Source organism: Punctularia strigosozonata (genome assembly GCF_000264995.1).
Source record: "Punctularia strigosozonata HHB-11173 SS5 unplaced genomic scaffold PUNSTscaffold_7, whole genome shotgun sequence".
Taxonomy (NCBI): domain Eukaryota; kingdom Fungi; phylum Basidiomycota; class Agaricomycetes; order Corticiales; family Punctulariaceae; genus Punctularia; species Punctularia strigosozonata.
The window spans coordinates 1,217,966-1,245,474 of record NW_006767439.1 but is presented as its reverse complement, the minus strand read 5'-3'; the positions used below and the strand labels follow the sequence as shown (position 1 = coordinate 1,245,474).

Sequence of the window (27,509 nt, the reverse complement as noted above, 5' to 3'; positions counted from 1 at the left end):
AAGGATGCGATGCGGCCCTCGCGCGGCGGCGATCAAGTTGACGGAAGAAGAACGGGCCTTCCGGACGCTGACGCTCACGGATTGTGTAGGCATTCCTGCAAGGGCGCTAACAGCCTTGAGGAAGGTTGTTCCGGAAGTGCAGGAGGTATACTACTGATCGCTGTTGCTCTGTTGCAACATCTTCGCCAATTTGCCTAGCATGTAGAAGTCGTTGGGAGTCTTTCCGTATTACTTTACTCAGTAGGTAGGTAGGTAGGTAGGTTTATTACCGGGCACGGTCCCTAAACAGGAACAGCCCTACACTCCGGTGTTTCGCGGCTTTTCAGTAATGAGCGCGACGTCGCTCGACTCTTGTGATTACATATTCGAAAAGGTGTGGCGTAACGTCATACGCCTCTCTGTCGGGCACTGTATCCTCACTGCTTCCATTTGGACGACGGGCTGATATACACCATCTTTGGGGCAGCGGAGACAATCTCCATTCTCTCTTTTATCAAATCACTGAGCCTACCGACCACGTTCATCGCGCTGAGAACCATGAGGGACGGCTAAGCGAATTACTCCTTCTGCCACAATGACCCTTCCACGCCTCTATATGAACTTATCTTTCACGATCGATGATCTTAGACAGCCGAGAACAGATGAGCGAATCGCCGTTGGAAGCGATGCCGGTCGTTGGTAGTCTCCCAGTCAAGATTCTCGATGCGCAATGAAGACAGTCGTTCACACGCATGAGAGACCATTGGGAAACTGACGTCGAGGCTGAGCGTGGAGCGCGAAACGGAGCTGATACGAGTGTATGGGCCTGGTGTGGCATTTCGAGGAGGTTGTCGGAAAGGCCAATGGAAAGGGAGGTCAGGGTACGCGGGGGGACGTCGTGGAACGGGTGAGGTGGTCCGTCAAAGTCAGTGATGTTGATTTGCATCGCTTTCCGGCTGAATCGTTGGCCTTCTTAGGCTCTACGTAGGCTCTCGGAAACTCATAAGGGTGTTGTAGGATGCAACGTAGGTGCAGCAAACGTCTTGGGGGGGTGCAGGCGGTGTGCCATGATGAATGGCACTGCAAGTCGGGTGTTGTACGGGTCTTCCGCCATGTCCAAGGCGAGTTATGATTCATCTCTTGTTTTCTTTCGCACGTATCTGATAACGGTGTTTCTTTCGTGGTAGTTGATCCAGGTCTTCGAGGGATGGCCCCTGAAACGACGGAGGCGACAGAGTTAGACGCAGAGATTGTTTATGCCATGGTCCGGTCTGCTCGAGACCTTGCCCGTGAGTTTCCGATATACCAAGCTTGCTTGATGATCGCTGAGCGCGTGTCTGTCCCTCGCCTCTCAGACCGCTTGAACCCCTTCACATTCTACAGCATGATTTTTGACGTCACGAAGGTCCTATTCTCATTCCATCGATGGTTTCCTCTTCGGAATCATGACCACGGAAGGCCGCGTGCGCCTTCTGCGGAGAGCATGTACGACTTGCGCTCTGTCTTTATGCACTCCCTGGCGCCCTCCCGCGACCGGTATGTCAGAACGACGGCGGTCTTCTCTGACAATCCTGACGAAGCTGACGTCGGTCGTTTGTAGTTGAGCTCGGAAGATCGAATGCGTCTGAGAGCATGCGCCGGCTGGGACCGCGTGCTCGATATGAAGGATGGACTAATTCCAGGCACTGTCCTCGAGACCTGAAAGACGGCCGAGCTTAGTATGCGATTCAAGTCGCTCCTCATGATCTTCATTGACCAAAGCTTCGTGGTCCAGAATACGAGGAGTCCGAACAGCCCGACCACCAGGAACGTCTAAGGCCGGACGAGGAGTATACGACTTCGGGGTGTTCTCGCCTGGCGTATCCCATACCAGGTGAGGTGCGTTCCTGCCACCTTCTCGTTTCTGTCCAGACGTCCATTGACGATATGATGTGTCTGTAGGAACCTGGGGTCGGGTTATTCGCAGACTTCGGCGGACACAGCCTGGATTTTCATCATCCTCAAGATCGCTGCGCCTGGGTGCATAAGCATACGCGAAAAGAACGTTGTCGAACTGACCCTCTCCTCCATAACAGATACACAGTCCCGGATATCGCGCTATACTCGAAAAGGGACGCCTATCTAATGAACGACGCGGTCTTTGATGCTCAAAAGTGGCTTGTTGTTTCGCGTTATCCCTCTCTTCTCTCTCTGTGCGTTTGGGCGGAACTCCCATGAGTGACAGACGTCGGAAGGCCCGCGTGCTAGATTTAATCGAAGGTAGTACGTTCACCGTGATATGACTGAAGATGATATCTGTGTCGAACGCCAGTTTCGGGAAAAGAAGTATGGGGTGGAGGCTACAATGGAGACCGTCTCCAGGGTTTAACCTCTATTCGCGGCCGTCTGGTACGTGTATGAGCAAGTCAATGGACACGATTGTTTCATTTCCATATGTACGGACATCCAGTATGCGGAATGGATAGTATGGATGAGGGCATAATTCTAAAGGGTCCGAACCCGTGGCAACTTTCTGACAGTGTGAAAATACACGTGTGCAGTACGTGCAACACGATTTCAGATCTTTGAACTCGCACATCACCCAGCCTTTGCGATCCCCGCGGATCCTTCATGAACATGCCGGGGCTCTTATGATCACTCAGTGAGCTCCTTGGTTTCGCCCGTCTCCCTCCTCTAACCACGGGACAATTCTCTATCAAGCCAGCTTACGTCCGTAAATACGAGTCTGCTCGATGCGGCCTCCGCTCAGAAGAGCAAGCGAGAGCTCGAGTCAATCGATACTCTCGCTCGCCGCGTCGAACACAATGCATCCCTTCCCGTGAACCGCCTCCCCTTCGAAATTCTCGCGGAGATCTTCGCCATGTCTCGTGTCACCGGTGACTATGAGCAATCTGATGGTCCTCCGTGGCTAGAGTCTCAGTGGTCGCCGTCTTTGACCCAGGTTTGCAGCGTGTGGCGCCGGGTTGCTCTCAATGCACCCGCCCTGTGGACCTACCTGGACCTCACAAAACCGAAGCGAGCGCTAGCGTTGAGTCGAAGGTTCCCGAGGCAGCCTCTGCGTATTATGTATAACGCCCTAGGTGCCTCGGGACCGGCTACGATGATTCTCGATCTAATCATGACCGGAGGTGCCTCGCGCGTCGTCGACCTACGGCTCTCGTGCCGTCCGGATGTTACCTTTGACATCGCCTTGGGCAGCTTCGGGAAACATGCCCCCGCGCTCACCAACCTCGACCTCGAAATCCTACCTCACAGCGGTATCAAACTTGCGGACGTGGACACCCTGCTCCGCGAGCTTCAGGCTCCCAACCTATTGCGTGTGAGGCTGAAGCACCTCTCGAGCCCGGAGATATGGAGAACCTCTCATCTCCTGCGGTGTTCTGGATTGCGCAGCCTGTCCGTCGACTACGACTGGAAGGCATCGTCTGCCACGAGGCCTACGCTTTCCGAGATTCTGGACGTCCTGGGACATCTTCAGTCCCTGGAACATTTGCGTTTGGCATCCTGTCTGGCGGAGGAGCCCACGACGGCCATGGCGTCCGTCTGCATAGCCTCGTTGCGCACTGTCGACCTGTCGGGAACCGTCCGCGCGTGCATTTGTCTCCTCGCAGTGCTGCCCATCTCCCATCCCTATCCGCGGCTCCGGCTGCAATGCTTCGTGACCAGGGAGCGCGCCGCGGAGGCCGCGTTCGACCTCTGGGATCTCGTCGACGCGTACTTCGAGCTGCCGGAACTGTCGATTACCATGAACAAGACAAACGACACAATCACCGTCGCGGGGAGCGACCTGTCTCGGCCGGACCCCGGGTGGGCGTCCGTCGTGTTCGAAGGGCTCAGTGGTTCGCGGGAGTTTAACGATCCTGTTGTGCTCGATATTTTCCGCGTTCTCAAGTGGTGCATGCCGCGGTTCGGTGCGACGACGTTCGGGCTCTCCGGACGATTCGCGCACGACTTCGGGAGGAGGATGGAACTGAGGGCGATGTTCGTCAACTGGCCCTCGCTCCGTCACTTGGACGTGTACGGCGACGAGGCTACCATGACGTTGTTGGATGCAATTCGCACCACTAACAGAGCCCAAGCGGACCCGTCCCGATCCAGCTGGGTGCTTCCGAATCTGGCGTCGCTGAAGATATCGGGAGCCGTGAAGGATGACCTCCTGCAACCATGGTTCGAAGCGTGCCTTGCGGAGATGGCCATTCGATGTCTTATCAGATTAGGACAGGACGCTCCGACTTTTCGAATGGTTATGTTTGTGTATTGCTCGGGGATAGAACCAGAGGATCTAGAGGCGCTCAAAGAAATAGTGCCGGAGGTAGATATGATGTAGCTTTAACGACAACTACAGATTTGTACCGTCAAGACTACACATCCATCCCTCTCAAGCCAAGAAGCATTTCCATTTCTTCATTACATAGCTCGCACTTCCCCGGGCCCATGTTGGCCGCCTTGAGAAATATTTCCACTTCTTTATCGAATAACAAGCCCTCCATGCCGCTCACGTTGATTATGCCGCTAGCAGCGATTCCAGGTAATTAACGTACAACTTTTACATCCAACGGGTAATGGGTCGCGCTCCTCGATGGCTAGGTCCTCGTCCTCTAGCTTGCCGATGAAGAAGTGCTGTACCCTAAAGATCTTCAGAGCAGGAAATAGCCTCGAAGCAACTTTTTGCCCTATGCTATGGAGCCCACTTGAACCCCGTGTCGCCCGACAAGTACATGAGAGGGCCAGGAGTTGGTCCGTGGCGTCTGGCATGATCGATGATGTGAAGCAGCATCTCCTGAGGAAATCGGTCAAGTATGTAGGTCATAGCAATGCATTCGAATGAGAAGAGTGTGTTGGAATGATGGAACGCGCACACCCAATTAGCTAGTCGTGTATGGCGCCTTGTAAGTATCCTGCCATAGGCCACAGGTTCGCCTGGGCGACGCATGCATGGCCTTGGGCATTGTCGAACAATCGGTCTGTCTTCAATTTCATAGTGTAGAATGACAACGCACGTGTGGCCTTGGTGTCTGGCATGAGAGGATGCCACCGTGCAGCGCAGTTCTCCATTGCCGGGGGACCTGCGTGCTAGGTACACATCAATATCTTCACTACCACCAATATTTCGGTTACGCGTACGCCGATGTTTCAGTTGACATCGTCAGTACCAGCTTTCCATGCTCCGATTATACGCAATCATAAATCATTACTCCTCACAGGCTCTGTGGGTAGATTGGGCGTATGTCGTCAGGGAGAATGTACAACTCCGTGAGCGCGACAGTGTGGCTCCCGATGAAGGGCCATGTAACCCTAGACCAGGGTGTCCCGGCTCGCCACTAGTGCGAGGCCCTGGGGCCCGGCTGTTCCGGTATTGGGACCGCGCCGGTTAATACTACCTACCTACCTACATCGGGGGTACGGCTTTGTACGACCATCCCCCATGGAGCTCAGAGTCAAAAGTGGCCTCGCCCTGTTATCTTTCGCAGTGGAATCAAAACATTACATTCAATGTAGCCTGAAATCCGGGATCCGCTACTGTACGCTCACTGTGCCAGGCAATCCAATCTGATCAAGACCGCACAATGCTTGGCGGTCGATTGCTGGCCGGACCGCTGTATCTGCAGTAGGTGAGCGAGCGTATGCCAATGATTGTGAACCACTTTCTTATCCCCTCGCTACCGTCGTCCAGGTCGTGATAACGATGTGTGGCCAAGGTACGATGCAAGGTTCTTACTAGGATGTATCAAGGGGCCTCAATGCATCTGTGGACAACTTTCTCCTGATTTGCACGTCCGCTGTCTTTGCATTGCATTTACGTATCACAGAGGGCCACACGGCAAGGAGCTATAAGAAGCGATCGTCGAGCGTACGAACTTACAGTTCATTGTGCTGGAACCCCTCTTCGACTAGTCCTCAGCGCACTCCTGCTTTACCTACGCTCGGTTCCGACTGTCGTCAAACCCCTGCATTCACATTCGTGCACCTCGTCCTTTGCCGTGAGGAGTGATTATGTCCTACGATACATATAACCTGTCTGCTCCCACCGAGAGTGGCACGAATGCGGTGAGTCCTCTCGTCATTGGTGCATACCACCGCCATTGGCTAAAGTCAGAGTCAGACGCCTGAGGTTATGGCATATTGGAGCGTAACCGACATTGTTCGCGCTTTGGCTCAGCCGCATTGGAACCATGTGCAAGTCCTTCACATCCACGGGCTCGAACCGCCTTCCACGAACCTTTCCCCGGTCACTCTTCCCTACCTCCACAAGCTCACGTTGGGTTATACCGACGTCGGTCACGCGGTGGAACTTCTTTCTATCCTGAACGCGCCCGCACTGCAACAACTAAATCTCGGCCACCTCCACAACATATCCAGCCCGCATGGCGGCCCCAACCACCCCAACTCGACACGCTTATTCGAATATCTCTCTCGATCTCAGCCAATCCAGGCCCAAGCCATCCAGATATCCCTCCTCCGACGCATCAGGTTGTTCAACGTCTACGTAGACACCTCCGTCCTCGGCGCCTTCTTCCGCCGATGCTCCAGCCTGGACACCCTGGAGCTGGACGACTGTGCTGTGAACCTTCAGTTCGCGCTCGTACTGACACTCTTCCCTGGAGACGTTCTCTACCGATCCCAATCTGGTCGATGTCGTCACGAGCTCCTGCCGGCGCTGCGTACGGTGATCTGCCGCCGCAATGACAATGTCGCCAACGATTTTCTAGAGCGTACGATGCTTCACCATATCGACTCGCTACCTGAAGTTGTGCAGCAAGTGTTTTTCCCTGTAAACGATGCACCGCGTTGGAGCACTTGGCGATACGAGATGCACCCTGACAACGAGGATGTTATCTCGCACATTCTCCAGCGCCGCTGCTAAAGGGCAAGATGTCGTGGTCCCATTTCAGACTATCGAAATATTACACCTGTTCGAGTGCCTGGCTTGTATACAATGATAATGACGATGGCATAAACGAATTCACAGTCACAGCGTGCTTAGCGGCAGCAGTTTGCTGACCTCCGCAAGGTCCTCACGTCGGTTGGGCAATCGATCTCTCCGTCCGGCTTGCTCGCTGAGCTAGGTAGACCTACGAATGATCTTCGTTAAACATTCTTCGATACCGCATCTGCGATCCTTTGGAGATGGACCTGCCATGTTGACGTTGAGGCAAGCCTCGAATTGCATAAGTTACATTCAGACACACGAGCAGACGTAGCCTCTATTACACACAGGTGTCCTATCGTACCCGTGGACGGACGACGCACGGGAGTCGACCCTTCTTGAGTATGAACCCGTCTTTGAGGTCGCGCTCCCATTCGTCCGGCGTCCACCCGTCGTCGTGCGTCAGCGCAAAATCGAGCTTGAGCACGAGCGCGGCGATCGCGATCCGCATCTCGAGCCGGGCCAGGTTGCGGCCCACGCAGTTCGTCGGGCCTTGCGATGGCGGCAGGTCCGGCATCAGCGCAGGACGAAAAGGTGAAGAGAACACGAAGGGGTGGGTGGGAGGAAACGTACCGTAGCTGAAGGGCATGAACGCGTCCCGGTCGAGCTTGTAGTCCTCCCGCTTCGCGAGCGCGCCGTCCGCGATCCAGCGGTCGGGGATGAATTCTTCCGGATCCGGAGAGAAGTAGCGCGGGTCGCGGTGCACTGTCGTTCCGGGAGTTGGATATTAGCGTTTTGAGATCTTGTCGTTATGAGGGAAAGAGATTAGGTAGACTCACAGCTCCAGGTCGGGATTTGCACCGTCGTGCCGGGCGGGACGTACGCGCCCAGTTCGCCGGCATCGCCGATGACGATCCCGTCGGCGTCGTCCGGCCGGACGCGCTGCACGCCCGCCGGGATCGCGGGTTGCAGGCGCAGCGTCTCGTTGCTGTTCCGTCGGTATCGGTCAGTGCAGGTTCAGGGACGGTTTAGAGGAAAGGGACGCACATGACGGCGTTGAGGAGCGGGAGGTCGGCGAGCACGCTGGGCGGCGGGGCGTCCGTGCCGGGCGGGGTGGCGCCGTCGAGCTCGGCGCGGAGGGAGGCGAAGACGGCCGGGTGGGTGAGGAGGTAGAAGAAGGCGTTGCTGAGCGCGGTGCCGGTCGTGTCCGAGCCTGAGACGGTGTCAAGGTGTGGAGTGTCGACGAAGAGGAAGCGGAAAACGGACCTGCGACGACGGCGAGGGTGGCCTCGGAGATGAGCGACGGGTAGGCGAGTTCTTCCTTGCCCTTCTTTCCGTCCTCATCTTCGCCGAGCTGTAGCCCACGTTTGAGACGATTTTTCGTGATGTTGTTGCGAGAGGCAACGGATGCGGAAGACGTACAATGTGGAAAAAAACGTCGCGCAGCTGGGCCCCGCGCGCTTTACGGGCCTCGAGCGCGCGGCGGCCCATCTCGTAGTACGCCTTCTGCGCGCCGAGGACCTTCGCGATCTGGAGGTAGATGGGCCGGATCCAAGGGATTGAGCCGAGGATCTCCTGGAAGTGCACGCCTTTGCCGACGAGGGTGGTGAAGCCGTTTTCGTCGACGCCGGACTGGGTGAGGTGGAAGATGCCGCCGAAGGCGAGGTCGCCCATGATGTCGAAGGAGAGGAAGCCGAGCCAGCGCGCGAGGTCGATCGTCTTCTTCTCCGCCTTCTCATCGTCCGCCTGTTGGGTAAGGGCGGCGATGAGGAGGTCGGTGCGATGGGCGAGTACGGGCTCGTAGTCGCGGAGGGAGGAGGACGTGAAGGCGCGTTCCCAGATTCGGCGTCGGTGGGAGTGTTGGGTCGGATCTGTAAGCGAGATGATGGACCCCGTCGAGTTGGGCGGGAGCGTAGCGGTGTAGCCTGACCAAGTCGACGAGAGGGGACAGTTTGAGTTCGTGAAGTTCGTGAAGTTGAGAGGAGCGAAGAATCAGGACTTACGGGCGCCTTTGAAGAAGTGCCGCGAGCCGAGGACGAGCGGGACGGCGGACTTGTCGCGGATGATGAGATGGTTCGGGCCTGCGTCGCGGTCAGCGAGCGTGCTAGAGGTGAGGGAGGGGCACGTACCGATTCTGACAATCGGACCGTATTGGGCGAAGAGAGCGTGGAAGACGCGGTATTGGTCTTGCTTGAGTGCGCGGTTAAACGTCCAGAACCGGGTCACCTTCGCAAGCGGCGGGCCGGGGTAGGCTGCAAGCGGGTGGAAGGGTGAGAGGCGGTAGGCGACGGTGAGCGAGATAAGAGTTGCGACGTGGGTGAGGGTGCATTTGAAGACGAGAAAAGGGGAAGGGAGGGAGGGTGACGAGGTGTAGAGGGAAGCGGTGAGTGGGAGGGCGAAGAGCAGCGAGAAGATGGCGAGAAGAGAGCGCGGTTCGGTGCGCTTGAAGATAAGGTGCGCAATCTGAATGGTGAGTTGTTATGAGTTGAGAGAGGAATAAGGAAAGGCAGGGCGAGTAACATACCGCGCCGGAGCCCAAGGCGTAGATGAGCGGCGATGCTGGTGCCATGGCGCGCGCTGCTGCTACGGACGAGCTCGGGGTGGTCCTGGTCGCTGCTGACAACGCTGAGGGGCGATTGACGAGGGCGCTTTCATATGCTTGCGCCAGTCATCCAATCTTTCCGAGGGCGGACGCAGCCGCGTGCCGGTGTCGGGCAGAAGCGAGTGGTTGAGAGCCCGATGATGGATGCGCGTCTCGGGAGTCCGGACATCACGGCGATCGGCAGAGGGCAGCTATAGGTTTGTGATATCTTGCTCGGGCGATCTTGGGGTCCGACCAAGCGCTTCTGGGATTTCAGCATGAGGATATCGGGAGTGGCGGAGGAGTATCAGGTCCGATGTTTCCAAATGGGCGCCCAAAGCGGGAGAAGGATGTTTCGAAGAGAACTTACACGCTTCGTTCTTTTCTCGTGTGAGGCCGTGCTTTCCAGACTGCATCAAACCGGCGTCATGGATCACTCAGAGCAGAGAGCCAGAAGCATATGCCGTGCCTATCATTGATGGAAAGTACGATAGACAATCTATGACAGCACAAGCGAAGCGTAGAGCTGCGTAAGGTGGAGGTAAGATGTAATAATATATCGTGCTTGACTTCTGATGTTATCGAAAGCGTTCTCTTGCTCAAAGTATAAGATCGCAAGGTAGGTGCAGTGTGATCGTGGATCGAGCACAGGTCCTGAGGTAGGAAAGAAAGCTGGCAGCGAAGTTCGAAAGCCCTGAATTGGGGTTAGGGCAACCCTAGTCTCGGTGAACGAGTGCGCTGTCCCTTCCTCGGAGCGACGGTCTTGGCCAGCGCCCATCAGCATCGACTTACGCTGACATAGCGTTGAACGGCTGGAACAATCGTCAAGGATCACAACAGCGTTGAAGATGTCAGGAAATGACGGCAGGACGCACGGGAAGAAAGCGTCGATGCCGCGTAGGCTCTTCCATTTCGGCCGGTCGCAGTCGCAGGGAACGGCGCAGATGGACGCAACGTCGATGGATCCTACAAACGTTGGCATTGATAACAGTGATAGCGCGCGTACTGCTCATACGGCGGAGTGGGCTGCGCATACACAGCGCCAGGAAACGTGGACTTCGGCGTCGACTGGGACCAGTTCGGAGCGCACGAGGGAAGCCTCGATGTCTTCGAGCGTGTACGACGATCCTTCTGTACGTTCATGCTGCAAACATATGGTCCATCACCGAATCAACTGATCAATGGCGCAGTACCAGCAACCTTCCCGCGGATGGGCGCATATACGCGACGCATCGGCTGGCAGCACCAGTCAACGAAGTCATTCATCCTCTCGTCCGCTCATCTCCCGCGGCTACAGCGAGGGCAGTGCCCTCAGCGGTAGTCCCAGCAGCACCCATGTACGGGGTTCGTCCAACAACACAACCATGTCTTCGACGTCCACGACGAGGGACTACGCCTATCCGAACGCCTACGGCGAGAGCGGGCGTGACCCTTTCTCCGATACGGCCCCGTGGTCGCGAACCGAGCTCACCGACTCGCCACCGCCGGACGCCCCGCCCTTCCTGTTCTCTTCTTCTACCACCCGCTCAGATTCACCCGTGCGCTCGACGCCTACTCCAACATCTACGTTAATGATGTCCCCCATTCACGAAGCCGACGAGCACCCGCCCACCCCCTCCACTGCACAACAACCTCGCGGCCACCGCCCCGCCGCGCTTCTCACAGGCCGGCCACCCAAGCAACACCACAAGCGCGACGATTCCGCCACCTCCTTCGCGTCCTCCCTCGCTTCCACCTTCACAACCACCACGAACGCGCCACCGACGCCCTCGCGCGCGCGCTGGCATCAAATCCGCGAGCAGCTCCTACCCTCCTCGGCCTCCGTCATCTCTTCCACCTCTACGATCGAAGGCAAGCCCGCCGCCTCGCGGCTGCGCATCCCCTCCACGCCGACGCCTCCCTCCCTCCCCTCCGCTTCAGGCCGCAGCACCCCGACGACCCCGCGCCCCTCGCGCCTCGCTGCGAAGCTCGGCTTTCGCCAAATCGTCAACGAGGCACGCGTGCAAGCCTCCGCCTCCTCCTCGTCGCTCGCCGCAGAACGCGACACTCCTGAGGCGGCGTACGCGCGCAAGTTCGCGGAGGATGTCCAGGCCGCGTGCTGGGCCGCGCGCTTCGTCGAATCCTCGGCACATTCTCATTCCGGCGCGAGCTCGCGGCATGGCACGGACATCTCGGCCTTCTCCACGGGCAGCTTCATCCCGACCTTCATGTCCACCACCTCGCTCCCCGCCACAGCGCACAACAACTCGAGTACCGCGGCGCTGAATATCCTTAAACCCGGTACGGCCAAGGTACCCTCGCTCCGCCAGCTGCACGACGTGCTGCTCCATTACGCGTCAACTGCGTCTGCGGCGCGCGCGCCCACCGGCCTCCCGCACGAGAGCGAGGTGCTCTCTGCGCTCCTCGTCCCGTTCTCGCACATTGGCGACGCGCGCCGGACGAGCGAAGACGAGCAAGCGCTCGCGAGCGAGGCGTTCGAGGTCGCAGTCAAGACGTGGCCCAGCCGAACGAGCGACGTGCGTACACCCTCCTCTCCCTCTGCCCTCTTCTTCCCTACCCACGATCTGACAGTGTTGTCTTTCCTTTTCTATAGGGCGAGCTGGAGCGCTGTGTATGGTGCTGCAAAGCCGTCGTGGCGCCGTCCGCGCTTCGCGGCCGGCTCTTTGGAATCCTGTACTCGATCCTCTTCCCGCGGACGCGGACGTTCTCGCTCGACGCGCCGCTCGCCGTACGCACGCTCGTCCAGGCGCTCTTCACGCTCCTCGCCGCATTTGAGAACTCGGTCTTCAGCGCGTCCTCGCCCATCGACAGCTCCGCCCAAGACGCGTCCTTCGCCACCTTCTCCTCTCAGATTACCAGCACGACCGCGCACCAGTACAACTCATTCCCGGCGACGGACCAGGAGATCGAGTTCGTGCGCGACCTGATCCAACGCGTGGCGTCCGGAGCCTGCGGCGCGCTCGCGCCCGAGGCGGTGGAGGACGAGTATGGCGTGCCCGCGGGCGAGGACGAGGACTGGGATGCGGTGCACCGCCTCGTGGTGCTCGAGGGGCTGACGCGGTGCATGGAGAACGGGGACGAAGAGAGGCGGAGATGGATGCTGCGGCACGCCGTCGACGTGAGCATCTCCGCGTCGTCCTATATTCAGCGGGATGTTCTTGCTCACAGAATTCTGTTTCTCGGTTGATAGGAGCACTGGCCGGAGCCTGACCCGTTCGCCACGCCCACGCCGCTCACGATCCGCATCGCGGTCAGGAAGACGCACAATTTCCTCCGCGCCGCTGCGGCGCTGCTGTCCTCGCCCGTATCTTCCTCGTCCCGCCACGACGCCGACGCTCGCGCCATCGCGCGCATCCTCCGCACACGCGTGATCCCCGAGATAGAAGCTGTACCGATGCCGACGCTAGAGAAGGAGAAGGAAACGCTCGAGAGCCGAGCGCGGTGCGTGCGCGTGCTGCTCGAGCTCGCAGCAGTGGGCGAGACGGTGCAAGAGGCAGGTGCGGCGCTTGTCGATTGGCTGCGCGAGGGAAGGGAATGGAAGAAGGGGTGCGAGGAGGCCGTCAGACGTCTGGTCAGTTGGGTGAGAGGGGAAACGAATGTCGTAACTGACTATTATTTCTGCGCAGGTTGCGGAGGAGGAGTGGAAGGATGTCGTGTTGCTGCTAACCGCCCTAATCAAGCGATTGGAGGAGCAGGAGGATGTAATCGAGCCGATGGTCGCTTTCTTGCTTCCTCTACTCAATGACGTTCGTTTACCCATACTGCGCGCTTCTGATCTGTCTTGACACGCGCATATGTTCGCAGCGCATCGTGATGCAGCCTCCAGACATGCCCTGTCAGCCGCTTACAGACCTCCTGGATTACCTCTCCCAGAGGTTCCCCAAGCTTTTTTACAAGCCGCTCTTCGCATGCGCCGCGTCGACCAAGGAGGTTGCGATCGCGAACCACCTCGCCGTCCTCGTTGCGCTCACGCGCTTTTTGCCGGACTTCTGGATCCGAGATACCGAGATGATGTGCGTAGCGATCATGAGCGACGCCGGGGGTGCGAAACGTGTAGCGGACACCGCTCCAGGGGCAGACGGTACATTACCGTGGGGAGCGCCACGCCTCGGGCAGAGCGTGCTGATCACGGAGCTTGTGGGTAGGATTCGTGCGACGAGGACGGCGTTGAGCCACGACACGGTTTCCTCGGTACGCCTGCGTGGAGCGTTACGCCCGCTTGAGCTGACGCTCCCATCTTTTCAGACCCAGGACCAATCCTATCGAGCCATGTCGAAGTTCGCGATGGTGCTGGAATCGCGATTGGGAATCCTGTTGGATCCGCGGGTACGTGCAACCGGTTTCGGCTTCATTCCCGGCACTTACGTTGCGCGTAGGAAAAGCAGAAGCTTGTGCCGCAGTCACAGCGTGTGCTATTAGTCTCGCTCTTCTTGGAGATCCGCCTGCTCACGCGTTCTTTAAAACCGTAGGCCAGATTATGCTTCATGATCTGGTGTTTGAACTGATGGTCTATCAGTTCCACGTGGCTTACCCGAGTTTTATCATGGACGTTGTTCCTTCTCGGAGATCAGCGTGCTGAGGACGATATTCAGGATCACCTCGAAAAACTCGAGGAAATTTACCAGCAAGCTCAGCAGAGATCGCGTGCTGCCAACCAGGCAAGTGGTCCATCTCCCTCGCATCGCACCCTGGCTGATCTGCTCTCAGCGCAGGAGTACGATACTCGTGTCTCCTCGCATCTCGTTGAAATTTTCCGTAGGAGGGGACGATAATCCAGTTATATCTGCTCTTGCGGATAGGATCAAGCTCATCATGGAAATTGTTCGATCGCCAACTCTGCCATTCATCGAAATTCTGGTGGCTCTCTCTGGTTTGTTGTCCGCCCATGACTACGCGAATCTCGGACCATCCATATGGAACGCGTTTTTACTCACAGACGATGTAAAGCTGGTTGCCCCGGTAATTTGCACGCCCTTCAGTCATCCCAGTTATCTCAGCAAATTGATACTTTCATCAGATGTGCTTCTTAATCAACCAGTGCGCTGAGAAGTCCCCTGAGGCTATACTGTCAACGATCACCGCAGATATGCAAAGGTATGTTACCCTCGATATTGGTACATTCGGCGCGACTGAACGCATACCTCCAGTCCCGAAAGCTCAACCCGGGATCTGGCTGTCCAGAAACTCGCCGCGCTTTCTAGCCTACGGTTTCAGGTTCTATCACAGACCGTGATTGTTGACCGCAACCACCCTCGTCCATTCAAGTTCACACGGCCTCAGATGTCGTTCGTCGCGACAGACATCGGCTCGAGTCTGTACGTCCGCGACGAGGAGCTGGATGAGGGCAAAGATGGGGACGGTACTACATTGCCTCTGGAACTCCGGAAACGACTTTCAGAGATTGGTTGGGAACACGAGGGCAAGATCGTCGATCCGAAGGTAGAACGAGCCAAGACGCCTGTATCATTGTTACCAATCCGAGAGGTGGACCGGATTGACGACGTCACCGACTCTGGCCATCCACCTAGTCCAACTGCTACTTCCGAAATACCCTCTAAGGCACCTGGATCTCCAGGAGGTGGCCTCTTGCGGCGAAAGTCAAGTACAGGCTCCTTTCAAGGCGTCAAGAAGAGGGCCGTCTTCGTCCCTTCCCTCGGGAGAGCATTGCCGCACCTCGCGGCCATGACCACGGATTCTGATTTTGCGATTGCTAGCTGCGCGAGGGCAGTCATCCTTGACATGATGCGTGATGACCCGATTCTGCTCGGACGACCGGCTTTCGACATCCTGGGAGGCGAGGAACGAGACGTAGCTGCTGCCATTTCGACAATCCGGAAATACATGCATGTGCAGGAGACGCTACCACCTGCGATGGCTCACCACGTGTTCAACAACCTCACAGGCTTCCTACGATTCGCCCGTCAAACGCAGCAAATGGACTCCCTCCAAGGATATGCTTACTCCTTATCCGTCTTGGCGAAACTTGCGAACCAGGTTAGTGACATGTCCGTACGGGAGTTGCGCCGAGCCAAGGTCGACGCGTTCTTCATTCCCACGGGCGCGCTCTGGTTTTCTGCACAATCCCCTGAGGGCCCCATGTTTCCGCGGAATCTCTCAAAGACGGATGGCTCAAGCTCAGCAGTGCCACCGTCCCTCATCTGGATCACGCTGGTTCGCGTTTCCCAAAACATGTTCTTCCTGGCGATGCTGAAGCGGAAACCTCAAGATGTTCAAGTCGTCAGGAAGAGCCTCTCAAGATTGGAACTACCATCTCTGGACGAAACCTCGACCAGCCCTCCCCTCGAGCTAGCCGACTTTGTTCCTGTGAAACAAAACTGGATGCGAGATAACAATCTACCTCTTGCTGCCCTGTCTCTGGTCTTGTCAAGAAGCTACTTGCTACTCATAGCTCAGTTATTCCGATGCATGTCAAGGCATCTTAGCGATCGCAACGAGCTTGCGGTCCATGTCGATGGCATCAACCGGATCCTGCTCGCTCATGGGCATGATATCGGTATTGTCGGGCAAGCTATGGTTGGTGAGTATACTGGCCTGTTGCGCTTAACGAACTTGCTGATTGCCGCTGCTCGCCCTAGCGTTGATGGTTGCGACAACCCGTTTTCGCCGTCTTTTCACCTCCCGAGGTGCCTATGCACTCTTCATGCCCGCCGTCATCAAGGTTTATACGGAATGTGAATCGCACTCCGCCTCGTCCGGAATCCGCGAAGCCATAGAGTATGCTATAAGCCGTTTCTACGCGTTCCACGAAGAATCCTTTGTCTTCCAAAGCATCGACGCTATGGCCAATATCATCGCACTTCCTAGAGCTGATGCCTCGTGGATAGCGACAAACATCTACATGCTCTTCTCGACGCTGAAGAATAACGCAATCGACGTCACGCCCGTTGCAGCTGGTATCCGGGACCTGAATAAAGCCCAAGAGAAGGAAGCCCTCCTGCTTAATGCCGCCGAGGACATCCCTCAGACCGTCTTGGCAAACTTACGCCGAGGTGGAACGCATGGAGAGGTCACCGCGGTAGGCGATCTATATGAGCACGAAGAGAAGAAACTCGGCCTAGGAAATTTTGTTCGCCTTTTCCTTACCGTCATCGCGCATGACCCAACGATTCTCCGGGCTGAGCGGTTCCTTCGCCTATTACGTTACCTTGCGCCGAGCCTTTACAACGCAACGAGCACTGCCAGAAATATTCTCCGAGACGGGATTGAAGCACTGGGATTGATCATTCTGACCAGGGCTGCTGCCAAAGCCAAGGTTCCCGAGCTTGCACAGTTGCGTCCGGGCGGAGACCGCAGCGTAGAGATTTTCTCCCAGGATGCGCCTATAGACGATATACTCGGTGTCAAGCACATGGCACCCAGTGATCTGTCCGTAATGCGTCTGGACTATCTTGCCCTGGTCATTGCTTTTGTCCAGCCCGGAGGCGATATATCTTCTTTAGCCTTCCAGAGGACGGTCGAGATCATCAAGACAATCTTGAGGGACCCCAGCAAGCTCAGTCGCGCCAGAGTGGAAGAGTTCTTGGCCGACTTCTGCCGAATATCCCTGTTTCCACCGCAAGGGAAAGATAAACCAACAGCGAAACGCGTGGTGTCATTTTTGGGCCAGATCAAGTCACTTGCTACGTCGCACATGGCCGTACTTGACCTCCACAAGCTCTATCATGTTCTCGTGGATTTGGTGTCCGACGTCACCTACGTCGACGACTTACTGTTCTGTCGCGTCGTGACCCAGTTTTGCGCGGCAGCGCTGGACGCGTATGCTTATTCCGCTGATGAACATCTAATATCGGACTTGATGTCTCAGGCACTTGTCCAGCTTATCTACACCATGATACCCATCACCAAAGTCGATGTCCTTGCAGAGCTGGAGAAGCACGAATCCTCACACGGAGTCCTGACCAAAATTGTGCTGCCCTTGGTCATGAAGATGAAGTGCGTTGCTGACGCCGACAGTGTCCAGCCCGACAAAGTGTGGAACCACAACCCGTATCAGCGTGCATGGGTACGACTACTAGCATATGCTATTGCGGTTTGCGAGGATACAGGCGGCGTTAGCGATCTTTCTCGCTCAGGTTCTTTTGGACAGGGTGGCGAACGCACCAAAACACAGGAAAAACGAAGTCGATACCCGCGAGATGGCCTCGTAATCACCAAGATCGTGGCAATCCAGATAGTGCAGATCATTGTGGTCCGAGCACAGACGGAGTTATCGGACCTGCTTCCCGGTATATGGAACCGGCTCGGCCAGCTTTTGCGTGCATGGCTCGTCGAAGGTGACGCATCATTTGCACTTGCTCCGCACAATCATAGTCCCATTCCATCTCCTGCACAATCACCCACGAGGAAGAATTTCCCTCTTTCGCCCACGTCTCCTGCTGGCGACCGCCGCTTTTCGGTCGACGTCCGGATCTCCACAGACACCAAATCGGGCAGCGCTTTGCCGCGAGTCATCGACTTTCTCACCTGGTCCCTTCTGGAGATCATCTGCCTTCACCGCACGCCGTTGATGATCCAGATGCGCTCATTCATGCAGGAGCGGGTCGTCAGGCTAGACCAGCAGCTGCGCGCGCAAGAAAACGACTCCTTCGCGTTCCTTCCCAGCCCGCGCAGTGGACGCCGCGTCTCCACAACCTTCGCCAAGCCTAGGCGGCCATCTGTGGCTTCGGGAGCATCATCCCCACGCACGTCAATGCACATCCCTTCACCGGCAGCTTCGCCGGCTCATCCTGCGTCGACCCCTCCTCACCTATCCATCGGAGCGCCGCTAAGGAGACCTGGGTACGACCTCCCAAGCCCCACTGGTCTTTCTCCAAATGCGCCACCGCCGAGGGCGGGGCCGAAGATCGTGCATTTGGGACCTGTACGCCAGAACTCCGGCTCAACAAGCCAAGGATTCGACAATCGAGAAGGAACAGCGAGGCGTCGCCTCGCGGCCATGCTGAAGTCGGCGAAAGTTACGTCCCCTTCTCTTGTGCGGCGAACGTATGCACGTGTCAGGCTCGTCCAGGAGACTCTCGGTTATACCTCCTTAGTGCCCGCATACGACGAGCAGCAGGAACAAGTGAATATGCCTGAGATCAAAGCGATGTCACGGACGCAAGCAGTACGGAGCATCATCGAGGATATTCAAGCATTGCTGGAGGAGTTCGAGATGAAGGATTTCGCCGACGATATGGTGATCGTGGATGTGGAGCCGTCCAAGATGCCGAGCACTGTACCTCAAGGGTTCTGATCATTTCTTTCCTCCCTACGTTTCTCCGTTTCTATACCCAACGCCTCAGCATATATCCTACCCCTTTGCATTGCCGACCCGGAGATACATACAATAGATATGCTTTCGGATGTATATTAGGGTATAGAGTGATGAACGCTTTCCACGATCCCAAAGTCCCAAGATGGTGTTGCCGATACATGGAGTCTCAAATAAGTTGAGTCGCAACAACCCACAAGCCCGCGAGCATGACGCCGGTCCAGACCGGAAGCCGCACCGCATCCATCGCGCCATTGACAAGGGTCGACTATCCAGCGCACGAGGCATGAAAAATCAGCGTCCGAGCCACACTACGATTGCAGTAGGCGTACCTGGTTCGAGAACGAGATGCTGGGCGTGAACGCGGTCGAATTGGCGCCGTAGACGTACGAGGTGACGTTTGCGCCCTCGCCGGACACGTTCGCGCACTTAACGCTCACCTCGGACACGAGCGCATAGAAATGGCCGGCTGCGACGTAGTCCGGGTCGTTCCAGTCGATCAGACCACCAGACCATGCCACCGTGCCGGCGGACGTGCTGTTCAAGCCGGCGGGCCAGATGCTGAGCTGCACGCGGGCGGGCGTCATGGGATAGTGCGCGACGCCCTGCGCGTCGAGTGTGTCATTCTTGTTGAGCGTGCGCACGGGCTTGGAGTCGATGAGGAACGTCAAGACGTCGGGTTGCCAGTCGATCTGGTTATGAAGCGCGTTAAATCAGTATTATTGAAGAGGGGAGGGAGAGGAGGACGGGAAGGGACGAACGGTGTACTCGTGGTAGTTACTGAAGGTGTCCGTGAGGTTGCCAATCGTCTTTCCATTGTTGGGATCCGCTGGAAACAGATTCCGTGATAAATCGGGTGATGTCGTAGGAAGGACACGGGGACTCACGAACGTATCCCTGCCAGAAGTAGTTGGTCTGTCCTTCGGTAGTGGTATTTCCGGGGAACTCCCAGTCGATTTCGTCCTGAACAGCGCAGATGACAACCTTGTGATTAGTGTCTAAGCATGGAGCATTCAGAATCGGAGACTGACCCTGATGTTGGACATCGTGATGAACGCGGTGACAACACCGCCCCAGCGTCCTGTCTTCACTACACTCGAATCAAGCGGACACGCCGCCTCTGTTCATGTATGTCACAGACGATGGTATGAAACGGCGCTCACGCTTCGCACTAACAGTGCCATATTGCATGTAACTATACGTGGCATGGTGATCAGCTACGGGACGGCCGTAGCGGCAACATGGCGTACCGAGTGGAAGAAAGCCTTGTTCCACCGTTATCCTCCGTCAGAAGCATAGCAAGTTCGCCGCCGGATTGGTTAGTGTTCATAATGTTGCCTTTGTCCACGATGAAGTCTAGATGGCGTATTTGGGTCAGCTTCCAATTATGACATGGCATATGCAATGCGGCATGAGAAATTCGCTTACCGTAGGCGCTGGCGTTGCCATCAAATAAGCTCCCGTTCGAGAAAACACGCGAGAGATCCGGGAAAGTGTACTGGACGAAGTTCAGTCAGGCTACCGCTCTTGCAGATTGTAAGGACGTACCGTGGCATCCTTGCAAACCGGGTTAGGGAGACAAGAGTCGAGGGTATTAGAGGCCAGTGGGTTGCAGCCGCCAAGGCAGAACTAAACCGCGATGAGGCATTAGCTTGCAGTCAAGCGAGATGGCGATGCAATGTACGAAGAAAAGCAATAGACGCTAAAGGGTGCGCGTATGCACTCACATCGTCCGACCCACAGAACCCGAACTCGGAGCAGCAAGGCGCATCAGACCCACATGGACTGGTCGAATTGCTAGGACAAGTCAGCACAGCGAGTCAGAGTGGACTCCAGAGACGATGCCCGTCCTCAAACCCACCAGGTCGCCTGTGCCCGAGCTCCTTGCAACGAACCTGCGAAGATGACAAGGGCAGTCGAGACTCCTAAGGTCGTCATGGTGAACTTCTTGCACATAGATATTGAGTGCGGGGCCATCGCAATGAACTACGAGACTTCGGATGATTCGGAATGCAAGTATTAGGTGGGTTAAACAGCAAGAACGACAGTGTGCGTGGAGAGGGAGTAAAACGGGTATATGGGCCAGTCGAGGAGAACCGTACACCAGAGCTAGCTGGTGTCGCCGTCGTCGCGGTCAAGAACAAGTGGGATGATGAAGCTCCGAGTCCGGTCGCCTTTCATCCCTCTCTCTATCGGGCAACCCGTTGGCACGTGTACAGCTCCTTCCCTCCTCCCATCTTGTTCTCGTTGATGAAGTTGATGCTGGGTTCATGCGGCTCTGCTACCTCTAGACGATGTAGCGCGAATGAAGAGGCGATGTCCAAGATTCTGAACCGCACGGCGACAAAGCGGCGTTTGGAGGTCACTACATGCACGCTCTCGGCCATGGTCCCCATTCTTTACGGCTTTATCATACGATGAACCAAGTGAACCCATAACAAATAGTGCGATAATTGGGTGCTCGTTGGCCGTTACTGCGCACTCCCCTGTCTGCTGAGGAGTCGTAAATGGAAGTGACTCGCCGACGCCGAAGCGCATCCCTGCGCATCCTCAACACGAAGTTTACAAGATAAGTACAAGAACGTTCTTCACGCCCTCCCGATATGAAACCTACAAGATACAACGAACATTCATGGAGATCAAGATCCTCCAGACCCGACTACTACGAGCTGTTCCAGGATCGTTCGACGAACTGGTGGCCCGCAACCTTGCTCGGCTGGAGATTCACGTCGCGATCACTGCACTTGTTACTGAAGCTCCATCCCATGCTTACACAAGACAACGGGTGGACACCAGCGGAGTGGGAGCGCGACCTCAAAGACGGGCCCGTACGATAGTACATCGGCGTGTATTAGAGGCTACTTTGAATCTAACTCATGCAATTCGACAGCTATTAGCTCGTACAAAAGCATCGCGTGCATCTTTATTCCCAAGGAAGTTCATACCTCAACCATCCCATAACTATGTAAATAAGCCACGCACGTCTTCTTCCTCCGAGAAGTGCTCTACGATCACCTCAGGAATGACGCCTCTTAGGGCCGTCAACTGTCCCTCCTATAACTTTTGCCACCCCTTGACGATCAGAGTTCGAAAGCTCGGCTGCTTGACATGGCGCCGCGCCGACGCCCCCTACCTCCTTCTTTCTCAGAGTGGCTGAAGAGTACTACTTTGATGCAGGGTTGACGGTTCTGGATAGCCAACTGATGACATGATCAAGTTTTTTCTTCGGCTTGCTGGACATCATCAACAATAATCACGATGGGCCGCTTGCGGAGAGCTTGTACGATTTTGTGCTTTGTCCTAAGGCACTCCCTGGTGCCCTCTCGCGACCGGTTTGTCAGAACATCGGCCGTCTTCTCTCCCAATCCTGACGATGCTGATATCGGCCGTTTGTAGTTAAGCTCGGAGTATCGAGTGCGTCTGGGAGCATGCGCCGGAATATGTCCGCTAGGGCCGCGTGCTCGATATGAAGGATGGATATACGCCACTGAGCGATCACGAATACAGCACGAATGCACTTTGCCTAACGATGAACATGTTTAACATATGGCGTAGTATTTCTCAGGAGTCGGCGATACCCATCGCCGCCGTGTGAGCATATATCCACTATGTTGTGTTTGGACATATCGTACACAACACATATCTGGCGCCGCCATCATGTTCAGGATCCTGACCCTCCTCTGCTACTCTTCCCGCCTCGCTCTCAAGGTCGCAAACTCGGCGCCACTTGAGGCGGCCGCATTAGTTGCCATCCTCTCCGGAAGTTTCGCCATCTTCATCCAGGGAACTGATGACGCTATTCGCTGCCCCGGGATTCATGTGACGCAGGCGGGTAGAGATTGCACCCATGGCCTCTTGCCAATATGGGTACGGTGCCCGGTTGTGGAACGAATCCTCCAAGCCTTGTGCGGGCTCGGATATGATATCGCTGTAGCTCTGTTTCAGGTCTGCGAGACACCTATAGAGTACGTCTTCCTCCTTCCCTCTCTGTTGTGCACAGAATTTATACGTGTCAAGATTCGTGATGAGGTCTCGAAGTCGATTTTCGTTCTTCGTTCCGAGTTCTGTGACTGAGGGCAAAGACGAAATGGTTCTGAATGCGAGCGCTGCGGCTTTGACGACCTGCACGCGCTTTGTTGTGTCCTCGGCATTCTCTTTCTGTGAAGCGAGCACCCATGCCCACTTGAGATTTTTTCGGACGTCTTATAGACATGTAAGTGCGTCGTAAGCGACTCGACTCTGATGCGGCTTACCGGTAAGATCTGGGACAACATTCGTTCTTTCCCTAGACTGGGACAACAGATTGTACGCAAGCCATAGCAGAACCGGAGTTTGAGCCTTGGAGACGCAGCCCTTCTTCTCCGCGAAGTCCGAGATACAGCTGACCAGAAATCTCCATAGACCGGACCACATCGAATTGGTCTCCGTGTTATTCACCTCAGTCCCGGGTCTATGTGCCGCATTTTGTGCTCTGTCAACCTCTTCATAGACTCGATTTCCATGGAATATGAACGCAATCGTGCGAAGGATATCTGCTGCGTCGAAGTCGTGCCAAATTCGTTGGTACTTCTGATCATAGCAATCCATTAATTCTTGTAAAATTGCCTTTGGATCTTCGGGCCGTTTCAACTTCTTGAATACGTGATCCGGGAAAGGGCCAGACTTTCCAGTTGAGATCCGGAAAGTTCCCCACCGAATATATGCCCTAAGGTTGCGAAGCCGTATGCCAAACGCCTTTGCGGCGTTACCGGCTGCCTGAAGGCGATATCTCCGCTCCTTGACATCCTCTCTCCAGAGCGCTTCATAGTGCTCCCGTAGTGCGGGATGTGCAGAGCAGTTGCGGATCCATAAAAGAACCGTGTTTGGGACGTCATGCTGTTCCCGGCACAGCAATCTATCGCGGTCCCTTTGAGCGCCAGGGTGAGCCCATATAAACGCCGTGTACGCGTAACGTAAGTTGAAACGGAAGTCGCGACGAAGGACAGAGATCTGGTCCGGTCGCAATCGAAATATGGGCGAAGACACCAGGGTCGCCACATCTGATACGACATGGATGAAGGTGTAGAATGATAGGAGCGATGACCGTAGAACCTCCGTCAGTGTCGACGTGTACGGAGACGTGGTGGAAAAAATGGGCGTGATTGTGATAACTGCACCAAAAGATAGCGAGAGGCCGACGACGACGATCAGAATTACGGCAAGAGTGTGATCAAAATGCCACATGAGATCCAATAGACCTATGAGAAACAGCACGACGGAGACCTGAATCAACAGTGTTACAGCGGGGACGAGCCAGCTGAACTTCCACCGGTCGAGTCCAATATGTTTTGCCTGATGGTATATAATGGAGTCCGACGTTCTGGTGAAGGGGATTCGTAGGTATTCATGCACCCATTGCTGTGCGAGTGTGTCCAGAAGCGCGCTGAGGAGGCTCAATACCAGGCTGACAAACCACAGCGCGTTGACAAGCACTGCTTGATCACCTGGATTGATGGGGGCATCAAATGAAGATTGTACCGTCGAGTTTGTGAACTGTCCGTTGGAAGAGAAGCTGTTAAGCTGATGCGAGATTTGGGAGAGGAGAAATACTGTTGTATGAGATGGATCTTCCTGACCATCACGATATGTGTCAATGATGAACGCCGTGAGGACAGCTGAGAACAGCCCAGCCTGGAGACAAAGATGTTAGCTGCAAAACCCGAGTTACGATGCGACTGACATATATCAGCATGTTGTTCAGCTCGTCTTTTCTCTTCTTCATCTCCTCCCGATCCTCCCGTATGAGATCGTCCCGAAACGCCTGCCACTGCCGTGCATCTCTGATCCCTTCCTGCAACGGCCAATTGTATGAACAATGCCACCCGATGAAACAGATATTCTGACGCTCACTTGAGAATTTGGCCTTATATCGTCTCTGTTGAAAGCTGCCGCATCGGGAGACATAATCTGACCGGCAAGGCCAGTGTCATGATTGATCTGAAGATTAGGCAATGCAGCATCTCGGGGTCTCTCTTGCACGGGACTTTCGGTTGACCCCTGGTAAGCTGGTCCTAGGTGCTGCGTGACGAGCTGGATGAGCTGCTGTAGCAACTCAACAACCTCAGGATCTGATGACGACATATAGAACGCTTGTACGAGTACGAGGGAGCTAGGAGTGCTTCAGCGGCGGGAATACAGAGAGAGATATGCACACACAGAGATTTGTCCAACGTGGACCTTATATATGGGAGCACCTCTTCATGGGCGCTTAGATTCGTATGGTGCACCTACCGCGTGTAGCAGCTTGATAGGCATTATCAAGTCAACACGAGTGGAATCTTGGGTCGTCGTGCGATGCAAAGAATGTATTCTGCGTACATACAATACATCTCCCTTGGGTTTGGGTGAAAGACAGTTGGCCCCCAGGGGCCGACCGTCCTTGGGCGCGATCCGAGGGTGAGCCCAGAGGGTCACCCACGATTCGCTGGTAGAGATGCGTTGTTGTCAGTGACCTTCGGTAAACACATACAGGACGCGGGCGGGCGGGTGCTGATGCTGCCTAGTGGGCCACCTCTACTGACGAGGGAGTCCGGAGGGATGAAGAGCGAGACGCGAGCGGAGTTTCAATTGTCTCCCTCGAGCCCAAGACGGCGCACCGAGCTTCGCTCGGTGCTCGCTCGAGGCACCTCGAGGCTCGCCTCTTTGTGCTTGTGATCGATTGCTGTCGGGCGTTGCACCCGCAAAAGGAAGTATTGAAGCTTGTGAAGCAGATGACGACCACCGTTTGCAAGCGTGGCTGGCCCAGAACAATCAGGAAGCACGAGCTTAACAGCGACAAAACTCCGAGTACGGACTACCTTGTGCTGCGCTACCGTCTGATGCACTCTCCGTAGCGTTCTATTGGCCATCCAAGACTGGGATAAAGGATCGCGCACAATGTAGTCGCTGTCGTCCAATATGATTACCCTAAGCTGTCCATAGTTCGAATCTACGACAGAGCTAAGGTTAGGCGCCCGTTCTTCGATGGAAGGTGTTCAGCATGTTCTGAGGCCTTTACCAGGCCTTTTCCCATGATATATGCACTTCTATACATTTGCTCACGTCAACATGAAACATATCGAAGTGCCAACATTCAGTCGGACTTGAACAACGTGTGCGCACACGAGGCATACCTGGTTCTGAATAGGAATAATTGAACTTTCATGTCACGACGAGACCATTCCTCCATCGTAATCGCTATTGGATCCGGCTGGCTTCGGCCTATCTCTGCACGATATCGCCGCCTCATGCCAGCCCTACATTACCTTGTTCACCTATGCTCCTCTCCTCAGGATCATTATGTGTACTTAGCCCTACAGCGGTTATTCGCCTTCGCACAACTCGGCTCGTCATGTTGGATCCTCAACCTCCTGGATGTCCTCAGGTATTTCTCAGGCCCAACTCAGAGTATGCACTCCCTGTCCCTAGATTAACGCCTGCGTCCGAGTCAGAGCGGTGCGTTGGGTTCGGCTCACTGAAACTGCCGAGATTGCAGGCGTACCACCGGCGCACAATCTACATCATATCTTCGATGTTGGCGGTTGTGATTGCGGATATGGAGCGTACATTCTGGCATGAGATTGGCAGGACAAAGGGTGCATGGGCTATTGGCACACGTCAGCAATGTCGACACCGTTTGATTTGCCCTTAGCTAAGATAAATTGAGACGAGAGGGCACCAGACCTGAAGACAATAGTTGGTCATGTGAGCCCCTCAGCGTAATGGCCGCGAACCGAAGCGCTTAGGGCCAGACATCATGACTCGCGAGTACGAATCAGAGGTGCATCGGATGCAACACGAGCAACTCTTGCACGTATCTGAAGGGAATCATTCTCCCTTTAATGACCGGAGAGAGTGCAGGTGCAGGTGTCGCGATGGCACTCACTGCTGCACGTCGGAAACCTGGCGCTGCCCCCACACTGAAGCCTTGATCCCCGATGATTACGCTTTCGTCCCATACGTTCGCCCGCGCTCCGTTCTTCTCGTTGTTGACGATGGCGCTGGGTCGGTGGGCCAATGCTGCGTGAAGACTTGGACAAGGCGACATTTTCATCGATAAGTGATGCGCAGGTAGAATGCCGCAGGTATAGCACCCTCGCCGCAGGATGGGAGACTTAAAGGTGTACGAACATCGTCGAAACCCCCATGCGTAGTGTGCGCGAGAAGGTGTTGCGTACACAGTCGGGATTGCATCTAGAGACCGACTGTCTTTGTCGCGCCAATCGGTCGTCTTGGGCGGGCTGCGGTCCTGCAGTCGCGAGCGGATATCACGCTGAGAGGGCCACCGAAAGGTATGTGTGGGCGGAGCTTGGCTTGGGATCCTTGGGGGTATAAGGACATCTTGCCGCCATGTCAAAGTGTGCCATAGCGATGAATCGCGCTAGTAGGGTGATTCCGCGGCGCAAAAGACGGAGTATATACACCTGTTGTCTTCGATCTGCCGATAGCACAGCGCCCTCGGGAGCAAGCATCGTGTTCGGAATCGTGCAGTGGTCGAATAATACGTCGCTATTCCTGTGGACATCAAGATGAGATCATATACATACATATATATTCGTTGGAGCCCACCTGCTCGGTGTATTGTCCAAGGAAACTCGAACGCAGAAGTTGACGGACTGAGAGTGTATTTATGTCCGAGAGACTGCCATGAGCACCCATGATAGCGTCCTCGAGGCCCGTTAGCACATGCGCCCCGAATTCTCGTCCCAACCTCATGTAGATCCAATGTAGGTCCGGTGGTCCCGCCTGATCACTGATATGTTACCATACCTGTTGTTCTATCGGGTGATTTT

General features: G+C 55.6%; 7 protein-coding genes across 7 annotated transcripts; 4 read left to right on the top strand and 3 right to left on the bottom strand.

Moving 5' to 3' along the window:
* Positions 1-601: 601 nt before the first annotated feature.
* On the top strand, positions 602-2,280 carry PUNSTDRAFT_52912 (uncharacterized protein; the record flags this gene model as incomplete). Its single annotated transcript, XM_007384428.1, has 7 exons — positions 602-886; positions 997-1,100; positions 1,167-1,268; positions 1,335-1,515; positions 1,580-1,697; positions 1,754-1,857; positions 1,921-2,280. Exons 1-5 carry the CDS (start codon positions 732-734, stop codon positions 1,581-1,583), a joined length of 546 nt encoding a protein of 181 aa, XP_007384490.1. The 5' UTR covers positions 602-731.
* A 559-nt stretch (positions 2,281-2,839) lies between these two features.
* Positions 2,840-4,306, top strand: PUNSTDRAFT_134916 (uncharacterized protein; the record flags this gene model as incomplete). The annotated part of the gene is made up of 1 exon (XM_007384427.1): positions 2,840-4,306. The coding sequence occupies one exon, from the start codon at positions 2,840-2,842 to the stop codon at positions 4,304-4,306; it is 1,467 nt and encodes a 488-aa protein (XP_007384489.1).
* Positions 4,307-5,973: 1,667 nt separating this feature from the next.
* On the top strand, positions 5,974-6,844 carry PUNSTDRAFT_45020 (uncharacterized protein; the record flags this gene model as incomplete). The annotated part of the gene is made up of 2 exons (XM_007384426.1): positions 5,974-6,027; positions 6,140-6,844. 2 exons carry the CDS (start codon positions 5,974-5,976, stop codon positions 6,842-6,844), a joined length of 759 nt encoding a protein of 252 aa, XP_007384488.1.
* A 276-nt stretch (positions 6,845-7,120) lies between these two features.
* On the bottom strand, positions 7,121-9,416 carry PUNSTDRAFT_126531 (cytochrome P450; the record flags this gene model as incomplete). Its single annotated transcript, XM_007384425.1, has 9 exons — positions 7,121-7,399; positions 7,481-7,612; positions 7,687-7,835; positions 7,895-8,060; positions 8,114-8,201; positions 8,270-8,772; positions 8,851-8,928; positions 8,977-9,310; positions 9,372-9,416. The coding sequence occupies 9 exons, from the start codon at positions 9,414-9,416 to the stop codon at positions 7,203-7,205; spliced, it is 1,692 nt and encodes a 563-aa protein (XP_007384487.1). The 3' UTR covers positions 7,121-7,202.
* Positions 9,417-11,002: 1,586 nt separating this feature from the next.
* Positions 11,003-18,681, top strand: PUNSTDRAFT_68663 (uncharacterized protein; the record flags this gene model as incomplete). Its single annotated transcript, XM_007384424.1, has 13 exons — positions 11,003-11,944; positions 12,022-12,210; positions 12,304-12,546; positions 12,619-12,999; positions 13,055-13,174; positions 13,233-13,619; positions 13,680-13,754; positions 13,805-13,893; positions 13,945-14,153; positions 14,206-14,387; positions 14,446-14,522; positions 14,576-15,966; positions 16,025-18,681. 13 exons carry the CDS (start codon positions 11,003-11,005, stop codon positions 18,679-18,681), a joined length of 6,942 nt encoding a protein of 2,313 aa, XP_007384486.1.
* Positions 18,682-18,868: 187 nt separating this feature from the next.
* On the bottom strand, positions 18,869-20,637 carry PUNSTDRAFT_114022 (glycoside hydrolase family 16 protein; the record flags this gene model as incomplete). Its single annotated transcript, XM_007384423.1, has 11 exons — positions 18,869-18,967; positions 19,032-19,391; positions 19,461-19,528; positions 19,587-19,662; positions 19,731-19,789; positions 19,863-19,894; positions 19,950-20,055; positions 20,128-20,197; positions 20,248-20,328; positions 20,427-20,496; positions 20,561-20,637. 11 exons carry the CDS (start codon positions 20,635-20,637, stop codon positions 18,869-18,871), a joined length of 1,098 nt encoding a protein of 365 aa, XP_007384485.1.
* Positions 20,638-23,832: 3,195 nt separating this feature from the next.
* Positions 23,833-24,222, bottom strand: PUNSTDRAFT_39886 (uncharacterized protein; the record flags this gene model as incomplete). Its single annotated transcript, XM_007384422.1, has 1 exon — positions 23,833-24,222. A coding segment is annotated over one exon (390 nt), but the record flags the coding sequence as incomplete, so codon positions are not given.
* Positions 24,223-27,509: the final 3,287 nt, after the last annotated feature.